The sequence below is a fragment of the Aythya fuligula genome, chromosome 11, assembly GCF_009819795.1.
Source record: "Aythya fuligula isolate bAytFul2 chromosome 11, bAytFul2.pri, whole genome shotgun sequence".
In the NCBI taxonomy this organism is placed as follows: Eukaryota; Metazoa; Chordata; class Aves; order Anseriformes; family Anatidae; genus Aythya; species Aythya fuligula.
This window is the reverse complement of record NC_045569.1, coordinates 21,025,043-21,049,657: the sequence shown is the minus strand read 5'-3', so window position 1 is coordinate 21,049,657 and position 24,615 is coordinate 21,025,043. Positions and strand designations below refer to the sequence as shown.

General features: G+C 53.4%; 1 protein-coding gene across 1 annotated transcript in view; it reads right to left on the bottom strand.

Moving 5' to 3' along the window:
- Positions 1 to 24,550, bottom strand: part of ADAMTS7 (ADAM metallopeptidase with thrombospondin type 1 motif 7) — a 45,178-nt gene extending 20,628 nt beyond the window's left edge. Inside the window, exons 1-15 of the mRNA XM_032194862.1 lie at positions 24,469 to 24,550; positions 23,092 to 23,444; positions 20,064 to 20,235; positions 16,572 to 16,768; positions 15,162 to 15,245; positions 14,240 to 14,364; positions 12,978 to 13,127; positions 11,766 to 11,909; positions 8,517 to 8,661; positions 8,262 to 8,354; positions 7,541 to 7,686; positions 5,012 to 5,181; positions 4,555 to 4,688; positions 2,750 to 2,870; positions 1,677 to 1,921 (exon numbers count right to left, since the gene is read on the bottom strand). Coding sequence (XP_032050753.1) covers positions 1,677 to 1,921; positions 2,750 to 2,870; positions 4,555 to 4,688; positions 5,012 to 5,181; positions 7,541 to 7,686; positions 8,262 to 8,354; positions 8,517 to 8,661; positions 11,766 to 11,909; positions 12,978 to 13,127; positions 14,240 to 14,364; positions 15,162 to 15,245; positions 16,572 to 16,768; positions 20,064 to 20,235; positions 23,092 to 23,444; positions 24,469 to 24,550 — 2,361 coding nt within the window. The remainder of the gene's footprint in view (positions 1 to 1,676; positions 1,922 to 2,749; positions 2,871 to 4,554; positions 4,689 to 5,011; positions 5,182 to 7,540; positions 7,687 to 8,261; positions 8,355 to 8,516; positions 8,662 to 11,765; positions 11,910 to 12,977; positions 13,128 to 14,239; positions 14,365 to 15,161; positions 15,246 to 16,571; positions 16,769 to 20,063; positions 20,236 to 23,091; positions 23,445 to 24,468) is intronic.
- Between the last annotated feature and the right edge of the window lie 65 nt (positions 24,551 to 24,615).

The following is a 24,615-nucleotide window of genomic DNA, read 5'->3' as shown; positions in this document are numbered from 1 at the left end:
TCCTGCTGCTGTGCTAATGAAGGCAGCACACCCAAGGAGAGACAATCTCTTTCTTCATTTCTCAGGGGGTGGTTAAAAGGGAAAAAAACCAAGGTTAAACCACAGTCACGAAGCGTACCTCTAGGGCTCAAGCATTACTCATTCCTACATCCTGCGTGGTGTGATTTCGAGGAGGGATCCTCACGTTCCACGGTGCACAACCCCTCAGGACACTGCTCGGATTTTAACCGTGGCGGTCAAACCCGAGCCGGCTTGGCACCCACAGAAACTTCAGCCTGACAGCAGCTGGACCGCAGTCAGGGGGACAAATCCCACCGGTGGCTCTGGAGGAAAACCTGGCCTCTGGGGACAGGGACGTCAGCTCTTGAAAGCTTTGCATGACCCGGCAGACCCCTCACCACCGACCCAAACACGTCGGCAGCGAGCAGCTTCCCACAAAGCTGCCCAGCAGCCACGATCCCGGACCCTCAGGTCCCGTGCTGCCTTTCAGCTGTCCCCGGCGCAGGGCATTGCAACCTGTGCAAAGTTCATGTAATATAAAGCTGTGCCGAAAAGCAATCCCTTGGGCAACTCTTTTCTATGGAAATAAGGTGCAAATTAATGGGATGGGATTGGTTAGCAAAGCGAGGCGATTTTAAGCTGCCACTGCTGCAGCCAAGGAGGGGTGCGGTGCCTGGCGAGGTTGCTCTTATTAAAAGCACCCCCAGGGCACATCAGGTGAATTGGGGACATGGATCCACGGGGAGCAGCCCCCGGGGACCAGCAGATGCTCTCCTCCCCTGCACTTCCACCATCCTGGACACATGTGCAACACAATTTGGTTTGAACGTGTTGCTTTTTTTCAGGACTATGTGTGTAACCATAACACTCCTGGCTGGCCATATGCAGCATAGCCCCATGATGGGCTCGCCCCCTCAGGGCCTCGGGGGTGTCATGGCTTACTTTAGGGGAGCTGAAATTCCCATGTGGACAAATGAGTAAACCCTGAAAATTCTTGTTGGTTCGGAGAATTTCAAGTGATCCTCTTGGATATTCACTTTCTGCCTCCAGCAGTGCTGTGAGCAAGCAGAGCCTGACCAGCAAGAACCACAAAGGCACCACCCAGGCTTTGGACCTGCCTGAGCACCCCCAAGGGGTGAGAACCCTCACCCAGCCCCCGGGCAGTGCTGGGGGCCTGATGCTGGCATGAACATGGCACTGCCAAGGGGTGACGGTGTGGCAGCTCCCAGCTCCCTGCTGCCTCCACCACCGCTGGAGCCCACTTGGACCCACAGGCTGCTCCAGGCCTGCCAGAAACACCACGGGCTCTTCCCTTGCTCTTGATAAGATATGGAGAAAGCCTCCGGAAGCCAGCTATTTCTTTTCATACTCTCTCTCCTGTGTAAATATTTTGAGGAATGCTGCAAGCTGGATGAGGCTCAGCTGGAAGCAGCGCGCACCAGACCCACCCCGAGCTCAGAAACGCTCTCCCCGGGCCAGCAGCGTGTGTTCGGCTGCTGGTGGCATCACCTCTGGGGAAAACACACTGGGGAGGGGACACGGCCCCTTCCCATGGGTGGCCACGAAGTGCTGTGACTGACCCCTTCCCCGCAGCCCCACACAGGAAGGCTGCAGAGCTCTGCCCCCTCGTGCTCCCCAGCTGCACGCCCTGGCTGCAGGCAGAGCCCAGCCCGTACCTGGATCCACACGGGCTCCACGGTGGGCCCCGGAGACGTGAGGTTCTCCCAGTTCCCTGTCCTGGCATAGGTGAAGGTGGTGCCTGCCACCCTGTAGTCCCCGTTCCACTGGATGGTCCAGCCGCCGTTCAGGAAATATTTCTCGGGGTCCTCGCTCCGCAGCGCCAGGAAATTGCCGGCTTCTGCGACTTCTTCGATGCGGATCTCTCGGGCTCCAGCGGGGATAATCCCAATATCAACGTACCCTGGGGATGCAACAAACATTTGCCCCGGGGGAGTCACAAGCACGATCTGCTCCCTGGGGTAGCTAAGTGCCCCCTGGGACAGGGTGCTGGCATCTCCTGGAGACATCAGAGAAACACATTTCCTGCCTGAGCGCTGGCAAGGGCTTTACACACTTTCATCATGTCCTTGTCAACCCACAAAACCATTTTAAGCCTTTCCAAACGAGCTTCAGGCTGCAGAGATTTGTTCTGAGGTCATTAAGCACAAACAGCAGTAAGGAAATATTTTTCTTCTGAGGGGCAAGAAGTGGAAAGGCAACTCCCCTGCTCCCTGCGCTACTGCTTGGACCTTATCTCATCAAAATCAGCCAGTCTGGGCTGAGGAAACACTGCGAGCGAGCAGCGTGAGGGAGCCTGGCTCTTGGTGCTGGTCTGCCTGAACACACAGAAACAAAGTCCCGTGTCCCTTGGGTTCCTGCAGCCCGGAGCAGTGATGGTGCTTGCAGAGCCATCCCTCTTCCCGGGGTGCTGCCTCCCAGGACGTCCCTGCAGCGCTGGGGTTTTGTTTGCAAACCACCCCTTCCCCGTGCACTGCTGATCAAGGGAAAAATGAGCTCTGCAGGGCAGGGGGGTTGTTTTAAGGAAACCATTTCAAACAACAAGACATTTTTCTGCTCTCCAGTGGCTGGGAGCTGTGTGCTTGCCCTAAGCCCACTCTGCTCACCCCCCAACTTTCCACCAAACCGTTTGGTCCCTGGGGAGGTTGTGGCTGCTGAAAGCTCGGCGCGTGCTGCTTGTCTTTATCCCCTAGGGGTGTCCTGCTCTGGGGTCAGTGCCGAGCACCCTTACCCAGCCCCTCGCTGTCCTCGAACATCTTCTGGACGGTGTGGCAGGTGGAGCCGTCCCCGTGGCAGACGCCGCACCGGTCCTCCACCGCGTTGGAGTCGATCTCGTAGTCACAGCCCACGTTCTGCAACAAGGCCCCATCAGCACCGGCCCCGCGCCCGCACCCGCGCCCACCCAGGGATTCTCTGGAATTGGCTCCAGCAGCCAAATGTGGGAAACAACCACAGTTATGAGAACCAGCCTCAGCAGAGAGACGGCAGGAAAAAAGGAACATAGATTGGAGAGTGGAGCGAGCTGGAGTGTTTTTGCAAGATGGGTGGCACACCCAGGGTGGCTGCAATGGGGGTTTCTCACTCTAGTGTTTGCCTGCGGCCCCCTGTCCTGTTCATACAGCTCTGAGAAGCCAGAGGGACATCTCGTCACCTTCCCCTGCCCTGCTCTGCAGCCCCGAGTCCCCAGAGCCCGTCGGCACGTGCTAAGAGCTGTGCCTAGCTGGGCCAGCCTCCTGATCCTTGGCCTTGCCAATCCTGTCTCAAAACACTTCCCCAAAACCTTTCCTACGTTCTGCTGGAGCTCTCCACACCTCGGACCTAGGCAGCTGCCAAATTGCTCGATCAAATGGAGACTCCATCTGACTCCGCACAATAAAAACTGCAGCCAATTCCCCAAGGGTCCTGCTGGGCCCCGTGCCATCGAGAAGCCTTTAGTCTGGGCTCCAGGAGGATGTGTCCAGGGAGCCAGTTGCACACACGTGCTGGAACTATTTTAGCTACTGCAGTGCTCTGTACTGAGCCAGGTTTAATTCTGGTGTTGAAGCCAGCAGCAGGCTTGCAGTCAGTGACAACTGTACGTGTGCAGTTAGCTCTGAGTGAACGTGCTGTCATCTGAGGAGAGCTGCTGGATCCCGCTCTTTTGTATGTGCCAAGTAAAAACCATGACCTCTGAGCTCTCCCCCGAGCCCGTGCCTGTGCATCTGCGCGCTGCAGCCTTTGAAGTAACCTACAGACTATTAAAGGAGGAAATGTGACCTCCTCCGAGTCTCCTGCTGTGCAGAGCAATTGCCATCGGCCTCTGCCTGGTGCCACTGGCAGCGCAGCCAGGAAGAGGAGGAAGTTTCCACAAATGGTTTTTATGCAACATGCTGAAACTTGCTTACTGATTATTTTCCCTGCTGCTCTTTGCGCCGTCCATTGCATGACAGCCCTCACAGCAACCAGAATTCCATGGAAGTGACAAGGAGGAGAGGACTTGACTTGCCTTCTCCTTGCAGCTCTCTCTGATCCTTGTCCCATCCCTCCTGAGCCAGAGATGCCCTCCCCAGCCAGCAGCCAGGCAGCTCTGCCACATGCTGCAGCTTGCACGGAGCTTTCAGGAAAGAACAACAACAGCCTGGGAGGCAGAACAAACCCCAGTGCTGGGAGAGGCTGCTGGGGCTGGGGAAGACATCTCCATCGCTGCAGGCTGTGGGTCAGAGCAGCATCTGCCAGCACTGCAGGGCTGGGTTGGGCTGGGTGTCCTCTCCACCTGCCCTTACCATCTCCCCAGCCTTATTTTCAAGTGAAAATGTACTTTGTGTATTTCATTGGTTTTGTGTTCTATTTCCCTGAAGCCAGCAAAGAGGCTTAAATACCCCTGCACCAAATATCTTGTGAATATGGAGAGCTCACCCTCATTTCTGTGCAGAAAAATGGTAACAAAACAGGTCAGGGAATGTCTGCAAGAGGACAGCAGGCACAGCCCCGATCACCAGCCCTTCCTGGAGCATGGGGAAGCTGCTGCCCCCTGGCACACCGTGGTGAGGGCCGTACCTTGCAGATGCCGTTGATGCACATGTCCCTGCTGGCGTTCATTTCGTAGCACGGGGTCCCATCGATGACAGCGTCCCGCAGCTTTTCTGCGAAGTATTCGTTCTCCGGGCGGCAGTGCAGCTCGCAGGGGTTAACTGGGGAGCCGAACAGACAGAAACTGAACCCGAGGAGCCGGGGTCTGCACGCCTTCATTCGCCTGCTTTCTGCAGCAGCATTGCCCTGGGCTCACACGGACAGGTGCCACCTTCTCTCCATGTAACCATCTCCGACAACACAAATTAATCCTGCAAACCCAGCCATAATTTAAAATACGGCATAAATACACTGCAAGACTGGTGGGAAAGGAAGGCAAATCTTTTACAGGCAGCTCCAGCAAGACCAAGCCATGGCAAGGATCTATCTAAGGCTTTCTGCCAGGGCTTCGGGAGAAGCCTGGCGGCAGGCTGTGCGCACTCACTGTTGTTGGGCACTGGCGTCCACTTGTAGAGCTTCCCCTTGTAGAGCATGGGGTTGAACTGGCTGCACTGCACCTGGCGGAAGGACGGCTTGTCGGGGGGACATGGCCTGATGTTGCAGATCCGGAACCGCTTCCGCTCCCCCAGGCAGTACCTGCCCCCGTACTTCGGCCTGTTCGCGGGAGGGAAAAGCAGAAATTAACACAGTGCACAGCAGGGGAACTCCCTTACAATAACTGCAATCCCTAATGTATGGAGGAGATTTTTAAATGTGCAGAAAGCATCACCCATGTCCTTGTTCTCCAGCTCCCCGCTGGGCAGGGGACACTGATGCTCTGCACAAAGTCCTCGGTCACTGCGGCAGAGATACGGGTGCACAGACAGCAGAGATACGGAGAGAGCAGAGCCCCCAGCTCCGGAGGGTGACAGAACTCCAAGCCCAGCTGACTTTGCTCCAGCTGCTGTTTGTTTCTGTTTCTGTTCCCTTGGAAGGTGCCTAATTCACTCAGGGGTTGCTTCTGGCCAGGTTTGCTTTCTTGCTCTCGGCACTTAGCACAGCATTGCAGCGGCCAAGCTGCGGCGGTGCAGGAGAGGGGTTGGATTTGTTGGTCCCCAGGCCCCTCTTTGCCTCATGGAAGGATCAACCAGACCGAAAAAGGGACGTGTGAAGCAGTCATTTTTGCGAGTCCCCTGGGAAGATACTGGAGGCTCACAGCTACTTTTTGCGTCCCGTCCCTCCTGACCATCCTTCCTTAATGTTGCAAATATAGCCAATTTTATAGGCATGGTTTACGAAGCTATAAAACCAGTTAGTAAAGACATGTAACCAGTAGTGTTCATGTCCAAATCCCTCCTTCCTCCTGCTGCCGGGCACTGTGACACCCTGCGGACCAAGTGCTGCACCCACCCTGCTCGCCACAGCTCTGCCTGGTTGTGACTTTGCCGGTGATCCAAGCAGGGTGACACACAGGTCCAGAACGAACACATGGCCAGAACGGGGAAATCACAAAATACATCTATTGAGAGCAAACACATTTCTTCAGGCTTTAGATTTTTCATGCTTATGATTCCTAAATGCCAGAAACAGCCAGAAACACGCGAGGCTATAAATTCTCACTTACTTTCAAGGGTACTTCAGAAAGCAGTTTTAAAAACACATCATTCTTTCCAACATCTTCAAAGCGAGAGGGCCTTAAAGGCAATAATGGGCTTTTCTTACATGCCAACAGACTCTCAGAATGCTGCCACCAGTTTCTGATGCCTTTTCACAAGGTTGGTTTGGTGACTGCAATTTCAGTGGCCCACATCCCCACGACCTTATGAAAATTACTTTTTCCCCAGTCAGCTAAGACTGGGCACGCTTTGCTGAGGGGAGTAAAATTAATTATTATTTTCCAGTTGTTTACATACCTTCCCTAAGGAAATGCCTGCGGCAGGAAGGACTACCCAATGCACACATTTGTTCACTTCATCCAAAAGGCAAAGCTGAAGATTTACCTACAGTGGCCAAAGCAAACAACTGGCCAGGGGAATTCTGCTGCTTTTACAGTGTTTGCTCTCCTACATGCCTGCAGCTGTGTTTAAAACACTCCATAAACTACAATTGCACTTCTGTCACAAAACTCATGTCAAACACAAACCTAGCTCTTGACCTAGGCCTGAGATTACACAGTGATTCTTTAAACAGTCTGATAGCATGTGCTAAAAACAAAGCACCCAAGGAAGAAGTTAGGCAGAAGGCACATCTGGGCTCATTAGAGGGATCCTTCATTTTCAAATCTCCTTAAGCCATTGAAAACTGACTGCCCCTGGAAAATTGCTCACAAAGCCCTTTTCTCTCCCTGTTCCAGGGCACTCTGACACCTGGGCGAGCCAGAGGCCTTTTGTGCAAATTCAATACAATAGGGGCTGGGCAGGAGGGAGACATCTGGGGAGCAGCTGGGTCAGCGCGGCGGTCACGGCGTGGACAATGCTGCTCCTGGGTCAGCCCTTGGGCTGGAGCCGGCTGCCAGCCAGGGAGCAGGGAGCATCCCAGCGCATGCAGCACGCTCAGGAATCACTCACGGGGAGAGAAGGGTTGATAAGCAGCAGCGGGAGTTTTCAAAACGATGGTGAATCACGATGGGAGAACGCCTGGCTTTCTTTTCTGCCATTAAAAGACGCCGGGTATGTTTTACATCTACAGGCGTCGAGCCTGTGCTCTTTGTTGGAATCACATTCCAGCACGCTCTGCGTGCACAGGGCAGGAGCCGCTGCGTGTGAGAGCAGACGGAGCCAGCTCTGCCCCTCCAGGGGCTTCTGCCGCCCAGATGGACGGATAGCCCCGGGAAATTAATCACCTGTGGTGTTTCAGAAGCACTTTGTTCAGGAGGATAACCACATCCTGGCACCCCTCCTCTGCTGTGCAGTGCAGACCTGGCTAGGACCAGGCCGGGCAGGTGACAGCCCCAGCTTTACGAGGCCATCAGAAGCGTTGGGCTCCTTTTCTGCACGGAGGAGCCGAGTGACCCCAAGAGCCTGCTCTCACTTACGTGGGGCTGCTGCACTGCCTCTCGGCGCTCTGCACGCCCGCGCCGCAGCTCCGCGAGCAGGCAGCCCACGAGCTCCAGGGCCCCCAGCTGCCGTCGATGGCATCGGGACGGTAACCCACTGGCACGCACTCGCCGTTGAAGCACCACTGCAAAGGGAAAGTCCAGGAGAAGAGAGCCCAGGTAAATGATGTGCAGTTGGACCTTGAGTTGGAGAGCCCTGCCTTGGGGGAGCACTGAAGCCCAGCACCCGTATCGCCCCGTGCAAACCCAGCTTCACTCACTCCAGGGTGCCTGGGTGTCAGCCACGATCTGCCAGAGCCCAGTTCCCCTCTGTGCTATGGGAAATTCAGGGCTGGCAGGCTGTCTGAAGATTCAAATGAGGCAACACATCCCCAGCACTGACCCTTAATGTGCTGAGCAGAGGCACGTGCAGGTATTTTTGTAACTTCACAGCATCATGCTACCTTGGTCAAGAAGCCGCTGTAGTGGCTGGGGCTGACGGCACAGCAGGGCCTTTGGGTACCCCCCACGTCCCTGCAGGTTGCCAGCCCCTCCACTGGGCAATGCCAGTGTGCCCCCCAGAGTGAGGGCAGCGAGGTGAGCCCCTCCCCATGCACTGCAGTCTGCAAAACTCCAGGTTTTACACTTTTCTGGCAAAGAGCTTCCCCTGCACGCAGGACAAAGAGGCTCTTCATCTCTGGACAGGAATGCTCGCACTCACCTTGTTCTCCCCGCATGCTGTGCCATCAACGGCAGCGTCCAGCTTGGAATGGCACGTGGTCCCCACTGTGCACCACAGCGTGTTGCAGACGCTCTGCAGAAAGCACATTTGCACAGGACGTGGTTACTGCACGGACCAGCTCACTGGTACAGATCGAACTCACAGGGAGAGGGTCGCCCCGTGCAAAGCCCCCGCCACCAAAACCCCCTTGGGGCTGCCCGAGTTCATGCAACATTGGGAGAGACCACAGCTTACGTCCATGTCGTCACAGAAGGTGGAGTAGGCACCGTACTGCAGGCGACACTGATGGCCCACGTCGTAGAGGACGCCCGGGGGCACCAGGGGGAAGTCCAACACCTCCCGGGCAGGGGGGTCATCCAGGCACAGCCCCCAGCCCCGGCTGAAAGAGAGACACCAGGGCAGCGTCACTGCCTGCCCCTGCAGTCCTGAGACACCCACTGACCCCCCAGCATGTCCTGGTGCTCCCCGTTGGAAAGCTTTGCCTGGGAATAACTCCCTGCTCCTTAGATTTGCAACTAGCTCATTAGCAAAGTCCTCAGCCGGGGGGGCCTGGGCCTCAGTTTCACCACTCAAGGTGAAGGGTTTCGCTGAGCAAACATTGCACTGCAGAGAAGCAGATGTTGTCCTCGCGTTCATACACCAGGCTGGCTCCCGAAATGTCCCTACGGATGCTCTGGCTCTAGTGTCAGTGCCCTGGTAATAAAAATAAAGTGGATTGTCAGCAGCAAAACTCACTCACCCTCATATCTGCCGCTACAAACAGTGCTCAGCCTGTGCTGGACAGCATGTTTTTAGAAAAGAGATATTAAAACGGAGCCCGAAGCGCTGCCAAGGCAGCTTGTGGCCCCCTGCCAGGCTGCCTGGGAGCCTGAGAGGCTGTTCCTGGCCGCCTTGCTCCGCCGCGAGTGGTTTTGCTATGATACTTCCCAAACACACAAGAAATTGTCACTAGTTTAGCTTACAGTGTTGATTTAAACAAACTTGTTTCCAGCAACGCAAAGTCTCCAGCGTGGGTTTCGGAGCAGATTAGATTACTTCAGCTCGTTGTGATTGGAAACAGGTCTAAATCAACGTGAACCAGGATTCCTTTCTAACCCAAGCTGCCGACACGGCCCAGCTCGGCAGCAGCAGGGAGCGGGGCTGGCAGGAGGTCGGGAGCCACGGTGAGCACCCACTTTGTGGGGTGCTGGCAGGGTGACACCCGGCACAGCAGGCACCCGCTGCCCCTCTCCCCTCCTGCACCTGCGGGGTCCCCACCAGGCACCTGCGAGCCCCTCGCTTGGCTGGGAGCAGCCCAACATCGCCTCAGCTTACAGGAAAGCTCCTCAGCCCCAGCGTGGGGAGTGGTTTAGATTCCTTGTTGACTGCCCAGAGGTATGAACAAAATCTATTTCTTCATTAAATATTTTACAGTTATCCTACGGTGCCTTCAGCTGGCCTCCACCTTTTGCCAAAAAACTTTACTGAGCCAGCAAAAATTGGCATGAGTTTGAATCTGGCTTTGAAAGGATCGACAGTAACCCACACTGCAGTAAAAAATCACAGGGCTCTGCACTGCATCTGCCTCTTTCAGCCTGTTCATTAATGAGCTAGATGATAGGATAGATGGCATGGTGATTAAATCCCCATGTGCAAGGAGGCTGGGAGGATCTGCAAATACATTTGCGAGCGGGATTAAAATTCCGAAAGCTCTTGGAGAACTCCAAGAAAGGCCCAAGAAGACAGGACTGAATTCAATAAAAACAAAGGCAAGGATTTAAACTTGGGAAGAATGAGCTGCACAAACAGAGGAGCTGGAATGGCTGGAGAGGAGCACTGCTGCAGGAAGGGCTGGGTGCTCGCAGCTAGCAGGGTGCTGCAGCCACGGGCATGGTGTGGGTCAGCCAGGAGGAGAACCACAGGAGGAGGCTGGACGAAGACCTTCAGCACTGCAAGAGGAGGTTGAAAACCTGGTTGTCTGGTCTGGAGAAGGGAAGACTGAAGGGAGACACGGCAGTCAGCTGCTGGGAGGCAAAGGGAGCCTTCTCCATGCCATCGAATGCTCACAGAGGGTCGCAGAGCCCCCTGCCCAACTCACAGCAGCAGCAGGGCCGTGCTGCCATCGAAGGCACAAACCATTTTCCAACGTTAACTGTTCAGCTGTGCTCACCCTCTTCTGTAAAACAATCACCATCATCTGAGAGGGCTTTTTTTCCCAATGCGAGGTCTGTTCCAAGCACATCTAGCAACCCCAGGTCAGCAGGGTCTCATTTTTTGGCTCGCTCCTGCCCATTCTCCTGCCAACACCGTATTAAAACGAGCTCATGTCTGCGCTCGCAGCAGGCCTCTCCTTCGCCTCGGGGATGTCACAGCCGCGGAGAGACGCCTGCTGAACTCTGCTCCACTCTTGGAGGAAGAGCTGCCCCTTCTGGGAGGGGAGCAAAGAGACCAAAACACCACTGGACAAGCAGACAGATGGTCTGCTTCTTCCCTGCCGCAGCTAACGGCAACCCAAGGTTATTGCCAGCAGGAAATGCTTCATCTAAAAGCGAAGGTTAAAGACAAAGGGCCAAGAACTCTGTAGATGCGAGAAAGCCCCATTCCACTGAAAGCCAAAAATCAACAATCATTCACCCTACCTCGGGCCATTGGCTGGGATTTAGAAATGGGAGCTCAGCACCAGGCAGCCTTCCTACCACGCAGCTCGCAGCCCCAGCCAGAGCTGCTCGGCCGCTGCTTCTGGCAGATGCTCTGGCTGTTTTCTAACCTTCCCGTGACAAGAAAGAAAAATGTCCCTCCAGTGCAAGACCCTGGCTGACAAATGTAAAACTTGGGCCACGTTCCTAAGAATTTAATAACAACAGACTGCAAAATCAGCCACAGGGCACTAAAAATAAACAAATGCAGGGAAGAATCTGGCCTGGTCTCATCTCCTCACGTGGTGCCTGCTGCCATCACGCATTCACCCCAAGCACAGCCTTGCTCCTGGGACGAGCAGAAAGCAAGATCAGGTTCTCTGGGGTGCACCGAGTGCTACAAACCCCAAGTGCCATGGGAAACTGCTCCTTCTGCTCAGCAGCTTGGACGTGCCTACGTGCTTCCAGACGGCCACCCCTCTGTTAGGCTGGTGCAAGCGACCCGTCGCTGACACTGGGGCTCAGAGGAGCAGAGCCAGCGCCAGAATTTTGCTGCTGGGGCAACCATGCTTTGGGAATCCCGACAGCTAAGTCAATGAAGAAAAGTGCTCTAGCTGTATTTGTTCAAGCAACAAGCACTGTGCTGCTGCACAAACGCTCTGTTGCCTTTGCATTCAAATACTCATCCTTCCCAGCAAGGACCAAGGCAACCGAGCAAGTTAGAAATCCCCCCCAGTGCCCTGGGGTTGACTTCTGAGACCAGAAAGTCTTTTGCAGACCCCAAAGCCCAACCCAGCCCCAAGCTGTGGCAGCCAGCTCGGCCCCGAGTACGGACACAAAGGGAAGAGAAGAGGAAGCGAGGACTTACTCAAGGAATCGTGTGATGTACTCCCGGCTGCAGCGGGACCAGGTGAGTGGGGACGTGTCATACAGGAGCTGTGGAGACATGATGAAAGGTCTTTTCCCAACTGGCTCACAGTCATTGCTGCTTCCATCATGCTGAATCCCAAAACTGTGTAAGAGCACAGTCCCACAAAGGAGAGGTGAGCCGCATGCCCGCTACAACCACGCAGCTTCTCTGCTTTCCGAGACGCTACACCAGACATTAAAAACATTCACAGCTTCGTGGGGACTTGCTAATGAACAGGGAGTAGAGCATTTGGCTATCTGGGAAACGGGACCAGAGACACCCACAAGCTTTGTCCCATGTGGTAGGGGACAGGCTGCAGTGGGGTTTTATTAAGAGAATGCCAAGAGCATGCCCTGGATGAGCTGCCGTGGCCAGCAGTGGCAAGCAGGAGGCTGCTTGGTAAGCTGGGGAAACCTGGCTGTGCTCAGGGCTGTGCCCAGCCCCTGTGTCCTGCGACACTGTGAGCAAGGGGAACAGCCCCAGGAGCTTGTGTGGCCTTGCACTGGAGTAAACCAGGGATATTTTTGCTGTTTTGAAGTGACAAAGCCAACAGACTGTGCTTCATGCAGAGAGCATGCAAAGCAAGCATTTAGCTGAACAGATCTATATTAAATCCAAAATGTAATATGATGTATAATTATTACATTGAGCTTTTCCCAATGTACGTATTTTACACAAGATTTTTACTTTAGCTTTCTTACTGTCAACTCAGCCAAGAAAAAAGTAATGAGAATATTAAACCAAGTCAGTTTAATTAAACTTACTGGTTACAGACTTACTGTACAACTATATCTGTTATGGACTATGATGTTCAAATGACCTTCACAAGTTTAATTGAAATCAGGACAAGCACAATTCTGTCACTGATGCTATACACATGGACTCTATTTTAAAACTTTGCAATGAGCAGCCCTCTTCTCCACAAACTGTAGCATCAGCAACACAGGAGAACTTACATGTGTAATTTGTCTGTGTTTTCTTGGACATGACTTTCATTGAACCTGGAGCAATCAAAAACTTAACTCTGGAATGCAGTTCCCAGGGTAAATTCCCCTGGATTCAGGGAATTGCTCGGCAACATCCTGCCAACTTCTACTTGTCCCTTGTCAAGTCCTGACTAAACCATGCAGAGGGCAGAGGGCAGAAAGGAGAAGAAGGAAAGCAGGGTACCTGTGTCCTAGCTCATGGGCCACGGTGAAGGCCAGGGGCAGCCCCGTGTCCTCATTGATGTTGCAGCTCCTGTGGGGCTGGCACATCCCCGCCACGTGGGACAGACCCAGGGTCTCGCAGGGCCTGTTCATCGCTGCGCAGATGTCCTTCCTTGGTGATTGGAAACAACAACACACACACAGCAAAGAGGGGATGAAGATGGCAGGAACCAAAGGACAACACGAGAGCGAGCATGGGCAGGGCTCTGTGTGTGCAGAGCCAGCCCAAGGCAGCTGCCCAGGAGCAAGCCCCCGCTGCCTCCCCAGCCCAGTCTAAGGGGATGTGCCTGAGCCCAGCAGATGCTGGCCAAACAGAAGCAGGAATGGAGACATCCAAACGTCTTTCTGCAGCAGAAAGATTTATGGCCTTTCCTTTCCCCTTTACTCTCTCGGTATCCCAAGCTTATTAGAAAGACTGATTAATGTGAACTGCAAGCCAGGCTGGCTACGTTTATTCCATTGTATAAATAAAGCTGATGCTGGGAATAATTAAGCAATCACTACATTTCTTGGGGAAGTACATCCCAGGGGTGCTGTGGTCCAGGGCAGAGGACCTCCAGCCACCCAGGATGAACAGCTCCATCGAAGTGCACGGCCTTAAGTGCCTTATTTCTGCTACAAAGGAAATCTCCTAAAGAAGATAATTCTGTTGTGGGTTGTGAATCACTGCACAAACAACCACGATACTGCCAACATCCAAGCTGCTGCAGCCTGAAACCATCAAACTACATTTTGACTGCAAGGTACATAAACTTGGCCAGAGGCATGAATTCCACCCAGCTTCATGGGAGGTTAGGGGCCTGCTCTGAGGCTCCTTTGCAAATCCCTGCATTCATCTGCAAAGGGAAAAAGGAGAGCTAATCCCTGTGTACATCTGCTGCAAGGATCCACCCACTCTGTTGCTTGCCAATAGGGCTGTGGTGAAAACCTGGATTGGAAACCCCAGCTTCTACTCAACTGGGAACTGTCTCCAGGTTTAAACCTGAGGTTTGAGACCAGTTCCTGCTGTCAGGGTCAGGTCACCTTCAGGTTTCTTGTTTTATGTTGTGCTGTATGTGCAGGCATCCAGACAGGGCTCAGGTACAGAGAGTGAGATTTTACACGGGGTGTCTCAGCTGCCACTGAGATGTGGCTGCCTGTGTCCCACCTGCCTGCAGCCACTGGAGGGATTTCCAGCTGGCAGGGTAGCACCTGAAGCATAAAATTAGCCCACAGGCACAATACCTTGTGAGCAGGACTGCAACATCGTGATGTAAGGGATGGGAATCTCCTTTCACGTTGATGCTCTTCTGCCACTTGCAAAAGCTTTTCAAGGTGTTGTCGGCATGGTGGGAGATTTTCAGATCCTCCTGTCAAAACAATTAAAAGTCTGCTGTCATACTGCTGACAGACCTGTTTGTTTTTCAGGATGCAGTGGTAAGGGGTCTGACCTCTGACACATCAGAGCGAGATCAGGAGTAACTGCCATATAGAGGGAATAGTTTTGTATCTTATAAGATACAGGTTGGGTGGGAATACAGCCCGTTTCCACTTTCTTTTCCTCTGTGATTCAACCGAAACATGAAGTCACCCAACACCGGGGGTTAAGTAACACTGCAGGAAAATATTCCATCCTGGCTGATGTGCTTTAGAGAAGGATGCAGCTGGGCAGCCAGCCCGAGAGGCGTCAGGCTCCCTGCGAGCAGCCGCTGCAGCTGGGGAGCACAAACAACCGCTGACAGGACGCTCCTCGGGGACACAACGAGCTCCAGCCACCCAGTCCCAGCCCCAGAGCTGCCTGGGGACCGCCACTGCTCTAGGTTTGGAGGGATGCTGCTGTGGGTAACAGCACCAGTGGCATCAGGTAATGTCCCACCGGTCACAGGATGGGAGGGAAGATACTGGCGCAGAGTAAGTGGCTGAGTTAGAAATTATTATAAGAATTAGCCTCCACAGCTCCTCTCACCACGCAATCCTCCTAACTTTATCACGGCTGCAGGCCTTGCAGAAGACAAGGAAGTGAGGCATGGGAATCTGCATGAATCTTACACAAATTCATCCAGGCAAACAGCGCAAGATTGACCTTAGAGGCTTTCAAGGCCAGCTCTTTGTGTATCCCAGTCTGGCTGCCAGGATGGAAATGTGAGTCACTTTGTTTTCTTCTTACCTCTTCGGTCTCCAGCAGGATGAGTCGCACTATGGCAATGTTGATAGGGTTCCCGATGCTGGCATGGTGGAACAGCCCTGCCACCTGCAAAACACAAAGGCCAAACACATAAAGATCCAAAGAAAGACCTTGCCCTGGGACAGTTCTGCTGGTAAATACATCTGCAAGGCAACATGAGCTCAAAGGGAAGCTACTGAAGGTTGTTGACAACATCTCGGGTAATTCCCAAAAACAAAAGACAAGACCAGATGCAGACCTGGCCTAAAGCAGTCCTGGTGTGACGACATCCTTTGGAAACTGCTGTAGTCTGTGTAGCACACTGAAACTCAACCAGAAATGCCTGGGGAACCACTTCTTCCTTCACTCCCTAACAGACATGTTTAACATCTCAAATCCCTGTGCTCTTGCAGTGCCTTCACCAACTGGGAGAAACCCGGGGATCTCACCTTGACATCCTCTACCCAGTCCCACCCTCTTTTTTGGCCAACAACCAAGCCCTCTTCTGAAATGCACATGGCTGTTACCACAGCAGCACATTTGCAAACAGACTGTACCAGCTCACGCTGAATTATCTGCTTGTCTTGCGGCTTTAGGGAAACCTCCTGGATTTTTAAGCCCACCATGTTCATGTTTTGACTCTGGACATGGCCCTGGGCTGCCTGCTCAAGGTGGCCTGGCGTGGGCAGGGGGCTGGATGAGGTGACCTCCAGAGGTCCCTTCTCACCTCAGCCAGGCTGATTCTGTGACTCCAGGCAAAACTAACAGTGGCACCCCGGCTGTGCAGGATTAGTTTGTTAGCACACCAGACCATCTAGTTATGAGTGGATGTCTCCAGAGAAGCTTGAGTTCAAGCAGCAGCATGAGCCGTTGAGGCATTTCAATGAAATTATCACAATTAGCTTTTAAAGCCTGACTATGGGTTTCACATTTAATGCTCCCGTGGTTTGGTGCCAGCAAAACAGCTCAGCTACAGTCTGGTTCTGGGCTCAGCTCCTTCCCTTGGCTGTCCTCAGGGGCGCTTTACCAGGAAAGCCACTCACAGCTCTCTGCTGGCACCGGCTCTGCAGCATTTGGGGATGAGGTGAGGAACAATACGGCAGCTGCCAGCAGTGCTCCCTTCTTGGGTGCCTCTCATTGGCACTGCCAGTGCTGAGTTCAAGGGAGCCTGACCCAAAGCTCCCACATCCCCGTGGGTCTTTCCTCCTGCGAGGAGGTTTCCTTATCCTCCAGAGGCAGACGGAGCACCAAGCAGTGCAGAAAAGCCCACGTGCAGGCAGGATCGGGCTGTTTGTCGAGAGATTTGCTGAGGTCCCACTAGGGCTGAGCCCTGGCAAGCCCAGTGGCCCTTATGTCTCATAGCTGCATCTCCAGGGACCTGGCAGCTCTGCGGTTCAGCAAACCAGGACTCACCATGTTCATCACGGTCAGCACGTACTTCTCGATGTTCTCACTCCCGTGGTATTCTATCATCTTGGTGTCTGCCACCACCAGCGTTTCCACCCACTTCTCCTTGCTGATGGAGCGCTGCTTTATTCTTCTCTTCCTGTGTTGTTTCTGTTCCCATCTCTCCCGCCGCTTCTCAGACCTCTCCAGATTTTCCCGAGATTCTGAGGAAATTAAGTAGGAAAAGAAACATTTTTAAAATTATTTTTAAATGCCAGCAGCATTGGTAAAATATCATCAAGACCCCCGTTTTTTGAAATAAGGGAGAGAACTCTCTGGTGTTGACAAGGAAGCCCCACACTCAGAACCCAGAACCTCCTCGCAATTTTGCTGTGGTGTATGCTCCAAAAAATCACTGGGAGTTGAAGACTTTGATCTCACTGTGTTGCACAGCAGCATTAGCATGACAGGAAAAAAAAAAGAAGAGGAAAAAAGGCATTTAAAGTAAATTCTTTGAAACAGAGTTTGAATATTTTGTGACTAACACGCAGCCTCCAGAGCAGAGCAGCACTTATGGTTTGTGTTGACACATGAATACAGGCAACCACGGAGAGATGCTTGAGCATGCACTGCTGAGAAACATCAGTGGCTCAGTAGGAGTGTAATCCTACATTTCTATTTTGCTGGGAAAGAGCAAAAAGGATAAACTCCATGTCCTTGAAGTTGGACTGATGTCTTGAGCCAAATCCCAAAGATCATCCCTGTCCTAGGCAAGACCGAAATACCCGCAGCGTGCACAGAGATTTCCTTGGCCACATGGAGACAGAACCTTGGGTTCCTGTGCTGCTTGTCCCTGGAGGAACAACAGGGACATTCATCGGGCTGAAAAGACACACGACGCCAGAGGAGAGCTTTGCTGCTCCTAAGGCACACCAGCAACTGGGAATTCTCAAGCCGAGACTTTTCCTGTGCTGCTGCTCCAAGATCAAGGTCAGGGTCAGCCCCAAGCTGGGTAAAGGCTTTACAAACCACACTGCACACAGTGGGAATTGCTTTTATGACCAGTTTCTAAGGGCTCTGCCTCACTTTGTTAACAATGGACTTTCACATTTTATGGACTCTACTGTACTTGAGCTGTGAAAGAGTGTTTTATCCCCCAGACTGAAAAATCCCAAGTATCTGGATAATTTGATGAATTGCTGATACCACTGTGACACTTTAATCACAACGGCTTCCTTGGAGCTTGTTTTCATTGCGTCCTTTGCTGCTGAGCTTCCATGCGGGACGTGGAGGGACTTCAGCAAGCTCGTTGCTGGCGGCTCCCTGGCTACCAAGGAGGGTTGCAGTGGCATTTCCCCGGGAGATCCCGTTCACACGCCTGCCCAGCTGCACACAGAGGCTCACACTATGCAGCACAGGGTACTGACAGAAGCTGAATACCAGGTCAGCCTAACACCATCTGGCAGCGTGGTGTTTTGCAAAGAAAGCCAGCAAGACGTCAGTACAAAATAAAAGACTTGAATTTATACGAATCCTGCAGACTTTCAGTTTCCTTTCCAGGGCACATACATCACGGCCACGTTGCTGGTCTGTGTTCCAGAAGAGATCCAGGTGTGCTGCACACTGGCCATATTACAACCAGTGAAATCCCTTTACAAATGGATTTTAGAGGCTTCAAAGTCCAGAAGGAGCCATTCTATTATCCCCATATTCATTTAGATTACCAGAAGAATGCCTAAAGACAACCTGATTATAGAATAAAGCAAGGTTTCTGGAAGCAGAGAGCTCTAGGAAATAAGAAAATCACCATGCATTGTCTGGAGGATGCAGCTTCCAAGACCCAGACTAGTAAGGCACCCAGGCTTTCCAACAGCTTTGCACTGAGAGCTGCAGAGGGTTCTTGGCCAGAGCTGGCAGCTCGCTGGGAGGCCAGGCTCCTGGGCAGGCAGTGTTGAGGAATGGGGATGCTGCCCAGCTTTCCAGGCAAGGGAGTGCCCTCACGTTTAAAACCTGCTCTGCACTGCTGGCTAGGAACGTACCCTTGCTGCCTCTCCTGCCTCCAGGATGTGTACCTAAGGCAAACACCTCCCCATGACACGATTTTGCTGCAGGCAGACAGCCAACTTCCATCTATCTCAGCTGAGTTAAAACAGCCCCGAAATCACAAGGGCAACACAGACCCCAGAGCAGCTGGACCAGCCCCCAGGGATGTGGGGTTGTGCTCCAGCGGTCGGGCTGCCTGAAGCACTCACTGATTGCTCCTCTTCACAGAAGCAACCAATTTATGACTAGCCCTGAGACTTCATCGTGGAAAAGACTTTGAACACCCTTCTGTAAGTGTTGTACGCTCTCCCTCCCAGCACCAGAGCCTCAGCCTGTGCTCCTGTGCTTGTGCCATGGAGCCTCTGAGCTCTGCTCCAGCAGAAGCCAAAGCCCTGCCAGCAGCACTGGCTGCAGGCCCTCCTGGACCTGCTCTCAGGTGACAGCACTGCCCATCTGAGCCGCCACCTCCTGCCTGTCCCAGGACCTGTTTAGTGGGGCCAGCCCCGCAGATGGGGAGCGGGTGGGCCACTGAGGAAAAATGCTGGGTTTCGACCCCACCAAAAAGCAGGAGGGGGAGCTGCTGTTGTGGAAATCAAGTTGGTTCCTAGACACTACTGCAAGCAAGGTGCTCCAAACAAGAGTTGAATCTTCATTGCGGTAACGCTGCAGGGCAGAAGGATCAAGGAAACAAGGATCACTGGACTAAATGGGAGTTCTGGAATTCAGCTCATGGGAGCCAAGTTTTACTCTGAAAGGTCAAAACCTGATGCTTGCATGTAAACGAAAACAAACACTGCCTCCACATCACAGGGCGCTTGCAGCAAGGCCGGAAGAAAAAGATGAGAGCAAGAGGCCTGAGGTTCAGCATGCACTGGAGTCATGTATGTGAGAAACATAAGCAAACACAGGAAAATTGGCAGGAGAAAAAAACCCTGCAATAATTCCTGTGACCTGTGGGCTGCAGTCATAAATGCCACAAAACCTCGGCCTGCTGCTAAGCAAGCAAATTTTCTTGAGTCGTGTTTTGAAGCGGTGGTCAGCCTTCCCACAAGAAAAACGCTCGTGGAAATTGCTGTGTGCCCACGCTTTTGGAAACTTGGCCATCCTGCAGTGAGGAGCCCCCTGCTCGGACAGACCCCAACCGAGCAGCCCCGTGCTGCCCCCTGCCCCCAGAAACCACCACAAAACCCAGGGCCCATCCCCTCGAGCACATGGGGCAGTTGTGCCTCAGTGCTCTGAGACACAAAAGGGTTTCCTTGCCGGCCAGCTAGGTGTCCTTTATGGCTAAAAGCTGGCTACTGGGAGCTTATCTCAGGAGCTTAACGCTGGGTTTTAAGATAACCGTGTCTGCTGAGGCACCTTAGGGGACCAGGGCTCTTGTCACCGTGCACTTCAAAACTGCAGAACTCAAATCGTGAATCCCAGGACCCGGCTGCCACTGGCCCATGGTGAGAGGCAAGAGAAAGGAGACAATACCTTGCACGCCGCAGGCTGCCCGCGCCGCCGCCTGCCTCTTGCCTTGCTCTGCCCGGTGCTCAGGAGCGTGGCGTTTGTATATCCTGTGGGGCTGTGCCACTCTGTCCTCGGGAATGCTGGCGGCCACTGGTTCGATGAAATAGTCCTCGTTCATGAGCCGAAACACGCCTTTCTAGCGGGGAGAGACAGAGATGTCACCGTGAGGCCACCCGCATCGAGCACAGACTCACACCAAAGAACCTGGGAACGGGAGAGGTTTGCAAAATATTGCAGGGAGAAGCAGGTCCCCTCTGAAAATAGGTTTGTGGATATTGTGAGCTCTAAAATCCCAGACCAAAGAGAACAGGCAAGCGGGGACTGATCATTAAGGGAACGGGAAGCTAAAGAGATCCCAGCCACAAAGTGCAGGGGGTGCTGAGCTGAATGGTGGCTGCGCTGAGGAGTTCAGGGGCTGCAGGGCTGCTGAGGCAGAGCAATGCCTTCTCCAGAGAACCAGAAGCAGAGCACACCAGGAATGTGTGTGTGCTGTGCTTCCTCCTCCATGCTCACACCGCCTCTCCCTGACCTTCCTGGGGAAGCTTTGCGAAGCCCAGGGGCACAGCCCAAAGTGTGGCTTTGAGGACAGTGCAGCCCCAGTGTTTTGAGCAACTGCTGGACCAGTGGAGATGTTTTCATAACGAAATCCTCAGGAGATGAAGTCAGTTGCTTCTGGCCTTTTGCACTAAGCCCCGTCGCTGTAAACTGAACCCTCAGGTTGCAGACTTCCTGTGGACAAGCAGCAGCAAACCCCTGGGGAAGAGGAGGAGGAACCCGCAGGAGCTCTTGATCTCAGCAGGGACTCAAATCATGGAAAGTCAGTGTCGGGACAAGGAGCATCGCATCCCCGTGCCATGAGGAAAGGATGTGTCACCGGGACCTCTCCTACAGCAGGAAGCGACACCCTAAAACTTTCTTTGGTTAATTACAATCCCCTGACCCCGGTCCAAATGCAAGATGTTGTTACGGACTCACACAGGACCCCAGAGCCCCAAACTGCATCTCAGGAACAAACTGATCTGCAAGCACTTGGCTTTGCTGCTTGAGAAGCTCTCTGAATGGGCAGATTCACACCCAGACACCAGGAGCTCCTGGGCAGGGGTCTGCAGCTGGAGAAGCCCCATGTAAACCTGCTGGGGGTGCCCCGAAAGGGCTGTGTTTTGCCCCGGGGAGGCTCTGCAGAAGCACTGAGCGGGTTGCTGTCTGCAGGAAGGTCTGGTTTGCTCTGTTTAAAGCACGCCTGTTAACCTTACTGCACCTCGTTTGTCACAGTCCAGCTCAGTGTTACATTGCATTTTGGAATCCTTGACAGGAGGAGTTTAAAGGCTTGAAAAAGCACTGCCAGAAAGGTGAAGCCTTCAGAGAAACAGATCCCAAAGGTGGGGACGGGTGTTGAGGTACGATTACCTTGTGCTACGCACGTAACAACTGCCGGACCAGCTGCTGAGAGCACATGGCTAAGAGCTGCAGAGTGCTTCCAGTAAAGCAAGGCTGGGCTTGACATCCCACGCATCCCCACCATGTGCCCACACAACATGCTCCTGCAGCCCGTGGCACTGAGCCTCCCGGCTCACAGCCCGGAATACCTAGCACGATGCAAGTGGCATGTTGGTAACAGTGAGTTCACTGTAACAAAGCTCAGGGACAGGCTTTTCTTTCCTAAATAATTCTGTGAGACACACAGCACATTGTTAGCGTGGTTTTCCGTGGTTTGGTGTCTGACAGAAAGCCAAACGTTTCCAGAGCCTCGCATGTTACGAGTACATGTGTGTGTTGTCCATGCAATACTCTGAAGGGAGCTTTACGACAGCTTCTATTCCCGTGCACATTACAGCCACCAGGATTTCTCTCATCCAAACATCCACAGAAAAATGAATTGAAAGGTCGTGGGTTCCTCCCAGACACATCAGTCTATTCTGTATCAGAATGAAAGGCCTGGCTGTTTCCTGCAGCATTTATCCCCCTGAAGTCCCTCCAGTCCCAGCTCCTCGGGCAGAAAAGCTGCTCAAAGTCACGGAGGGAGTCAACGCGAAGACAGCCACGGAGCTCAGACCGTGCTTCCCAGCTCCGGGCTGAGCTGCTTGCCCCTTCTTGAGCTCTGCTCCCTCTCTTTGGCAGGCTTCCTCCAGACCCCACGCCCTCGTTGGCAGAACCCCAGCTGCCAAATTGAGGGTGAGAGTGCAACCAGAACAACCAGCCCCGACTGCTCAGGGAGCTGTGAAGTGCGGGGTGCCGATCACCCTCAGATGCTGTTAAATTTGGTGGGAAAAGCACAACCTCGACACCTTCCAGGATGCGCCCAGCATGTTGCACGGCCTTGCCATGCTATCCTGCCAGAGCCAACGCTTCTGGACCACCGGACACACCAACACCTCCCACAGCAGCTCCACTGGCACCAACGCTCCTGCAAATCTCTGTGAGATGTTAAACCCCGTGGGGACCCGATAGCTGTGCCAGGAAGGTGCAAGCTACTGCAGACACGGCGTGAATGTGCCTTGCTGAGAGCCTCCACCCCTCTCTGATTAGTGACAGTGGCTTTCAGCAAAATTTCCCTTCTTAACACGCCACAACTGCCTTTGAAAATATTGACAATTGAATAAGACTGCTGACATCTGCAAAACCTAAAGGAGTTTCACTACATACGAGCCACTATCCTGCTGTGAACAACCAGGCTCCAGGCTTTGAACAACCTCGTTTTCAGATGTGTTTGTCGTAATCCTACATTTATATACTGGAAGACAGATGCGATATGAGAATCGCTGTCTTTGGGAATTTGGACACAAACACAAGTAAACACAGTCCCAAGAGTTCCCAAACCGCTGGAATCCATGGGAAATTTACAGTCAGCCCATCCACAGCAGCATCAGACCTACACAATGAGATCTTGACTCTGTTGCTGTCAGGACTTTTGCCATTACTTTCACAATAAAAAAAAAAAGGATTTCACACAGCTTCTGCTATTTTTTTGTGGGTGAGGAACCTCAGTACTTACCAGGCCATCACATGTGCTGAGCGCGGCCAGGCCGCCCTTCAGGGTCCGGCTCTGAACCTCCCCAATCATGTGGCAGGAGTTGTAAGTGTGAGACTGGATCTTGGCGTCAGCGATTCCCCCGTATCGTCTCTCACTGACGAACCCGGGCGCGAGGAGGTTGTTGTTGAGGCTCAGGTTGAATTTCAGGGGTTGGCCTTTGTAATGCATTTCATAGAAGGTGAGAAACTTGCTCTTGGAGGAAAGAGACCTTCTGTGAAGCACTCGGTGGGACAAATCGTAGGACAGGAAGGCTCCAGTCTCGTCAACCTTGATCGGATGAACGATGTCGCTGCTTGATGACCACAGAGCAGGGTCTGCAAAGAAAGGGTTTTCGTGGTTAGCTTTAGGGTTAATCACCTTTCCTAAGTGGGGTCAGGCACCCAAATATCTGTTGATCTGTAAGTTGTGTCCACTGCTGCTGCCAGCTGCCAGTGCCTGGAAGCTAAGTGCACTGTCCACACGTTCACTCTCTTCTCTGCCCTCCTGCAATGCATCTCCACCTCTCCTCTCCACTGGCTGGGGCCAGTCCTGGTTTCAATGCACACGGTCCTGCTGTTTAACAACTACAGGGAAAAAAAAAAAAAAAAGAGAGAGAGAGAAAGGAGAAAAAGAAAAAGAAAGGAAAGGAAAGGAAAGGAAAGGAAAGGAAAGGAAAGGAAAGGAAAGGAAAGGAAAGGAAAGGAAAGGAAAGGAAAGGAAAGGAAAGGAAAGGAAAGGAAAGGAAAGGAAAGGAAAGGAAAGGAAAGGAAAAACGAGAAGAGAAGAGAAGAGAAGAGAAGAGAAGAGAAGAGAAGAGAAGAGAAGAGAAGAGAAGAGAAGAGAAGAGAAGAGAAGAGGAAAAGAAAAGGAAAGGAAGGGAAAGGAAAGGAAGGGAAAGGAAAGGAAAGGAAAGGAAAGGAAAGGAAAGGAAAGGAAAGAAAAGAAAAGAAAAGAAAAGAAAAGAAAAGAAAAGAAAAGAAAAGAAAAGAAAAGAAAAGAAAAGAAAAGAAAAGAAAAGAAAAGAAAAGAAAAGAAAAGAAAAGAAAAGCTCCCACTTTTGAAAGAGAGGCTGGAGCCCCACAGCAGATGCCTGGCAGCAGGACACCTCCCCGTGCCCGGAGCCCCCCAGTGCCCCCACCGCTGCCGGCCGCGGCGCTCCGGGACCGGAGACCCCGGGGGGGATCCCGGGGGGAGCCAGGGGCAGCCCGGGACCGGCGGGACCCGCACCGGCAGCACGGGGGCAGCCGCGGCTCCGCACCCCAGGGCATCCCCAGCGCGTCCCCGTGCACATCCCGGCGGGCATCCCCAGCACCCCCAGCACCCCCACTACCCCCCCCCAGCACCCCCCAGCACCCCGACCTGGCTGCCCGGCGCTGCCTCCCTGCCGGGTGCCCGCGGCCAGCGCGGCGGCGAGCAGCAGGAGCCCCCCGGGGCCCGGCATGGGTGCGGGCGGCGGCACCGGCGGCTCGGCGCCCGGCGGCGGGGCCGCGACGGGCGGAGCTCGGC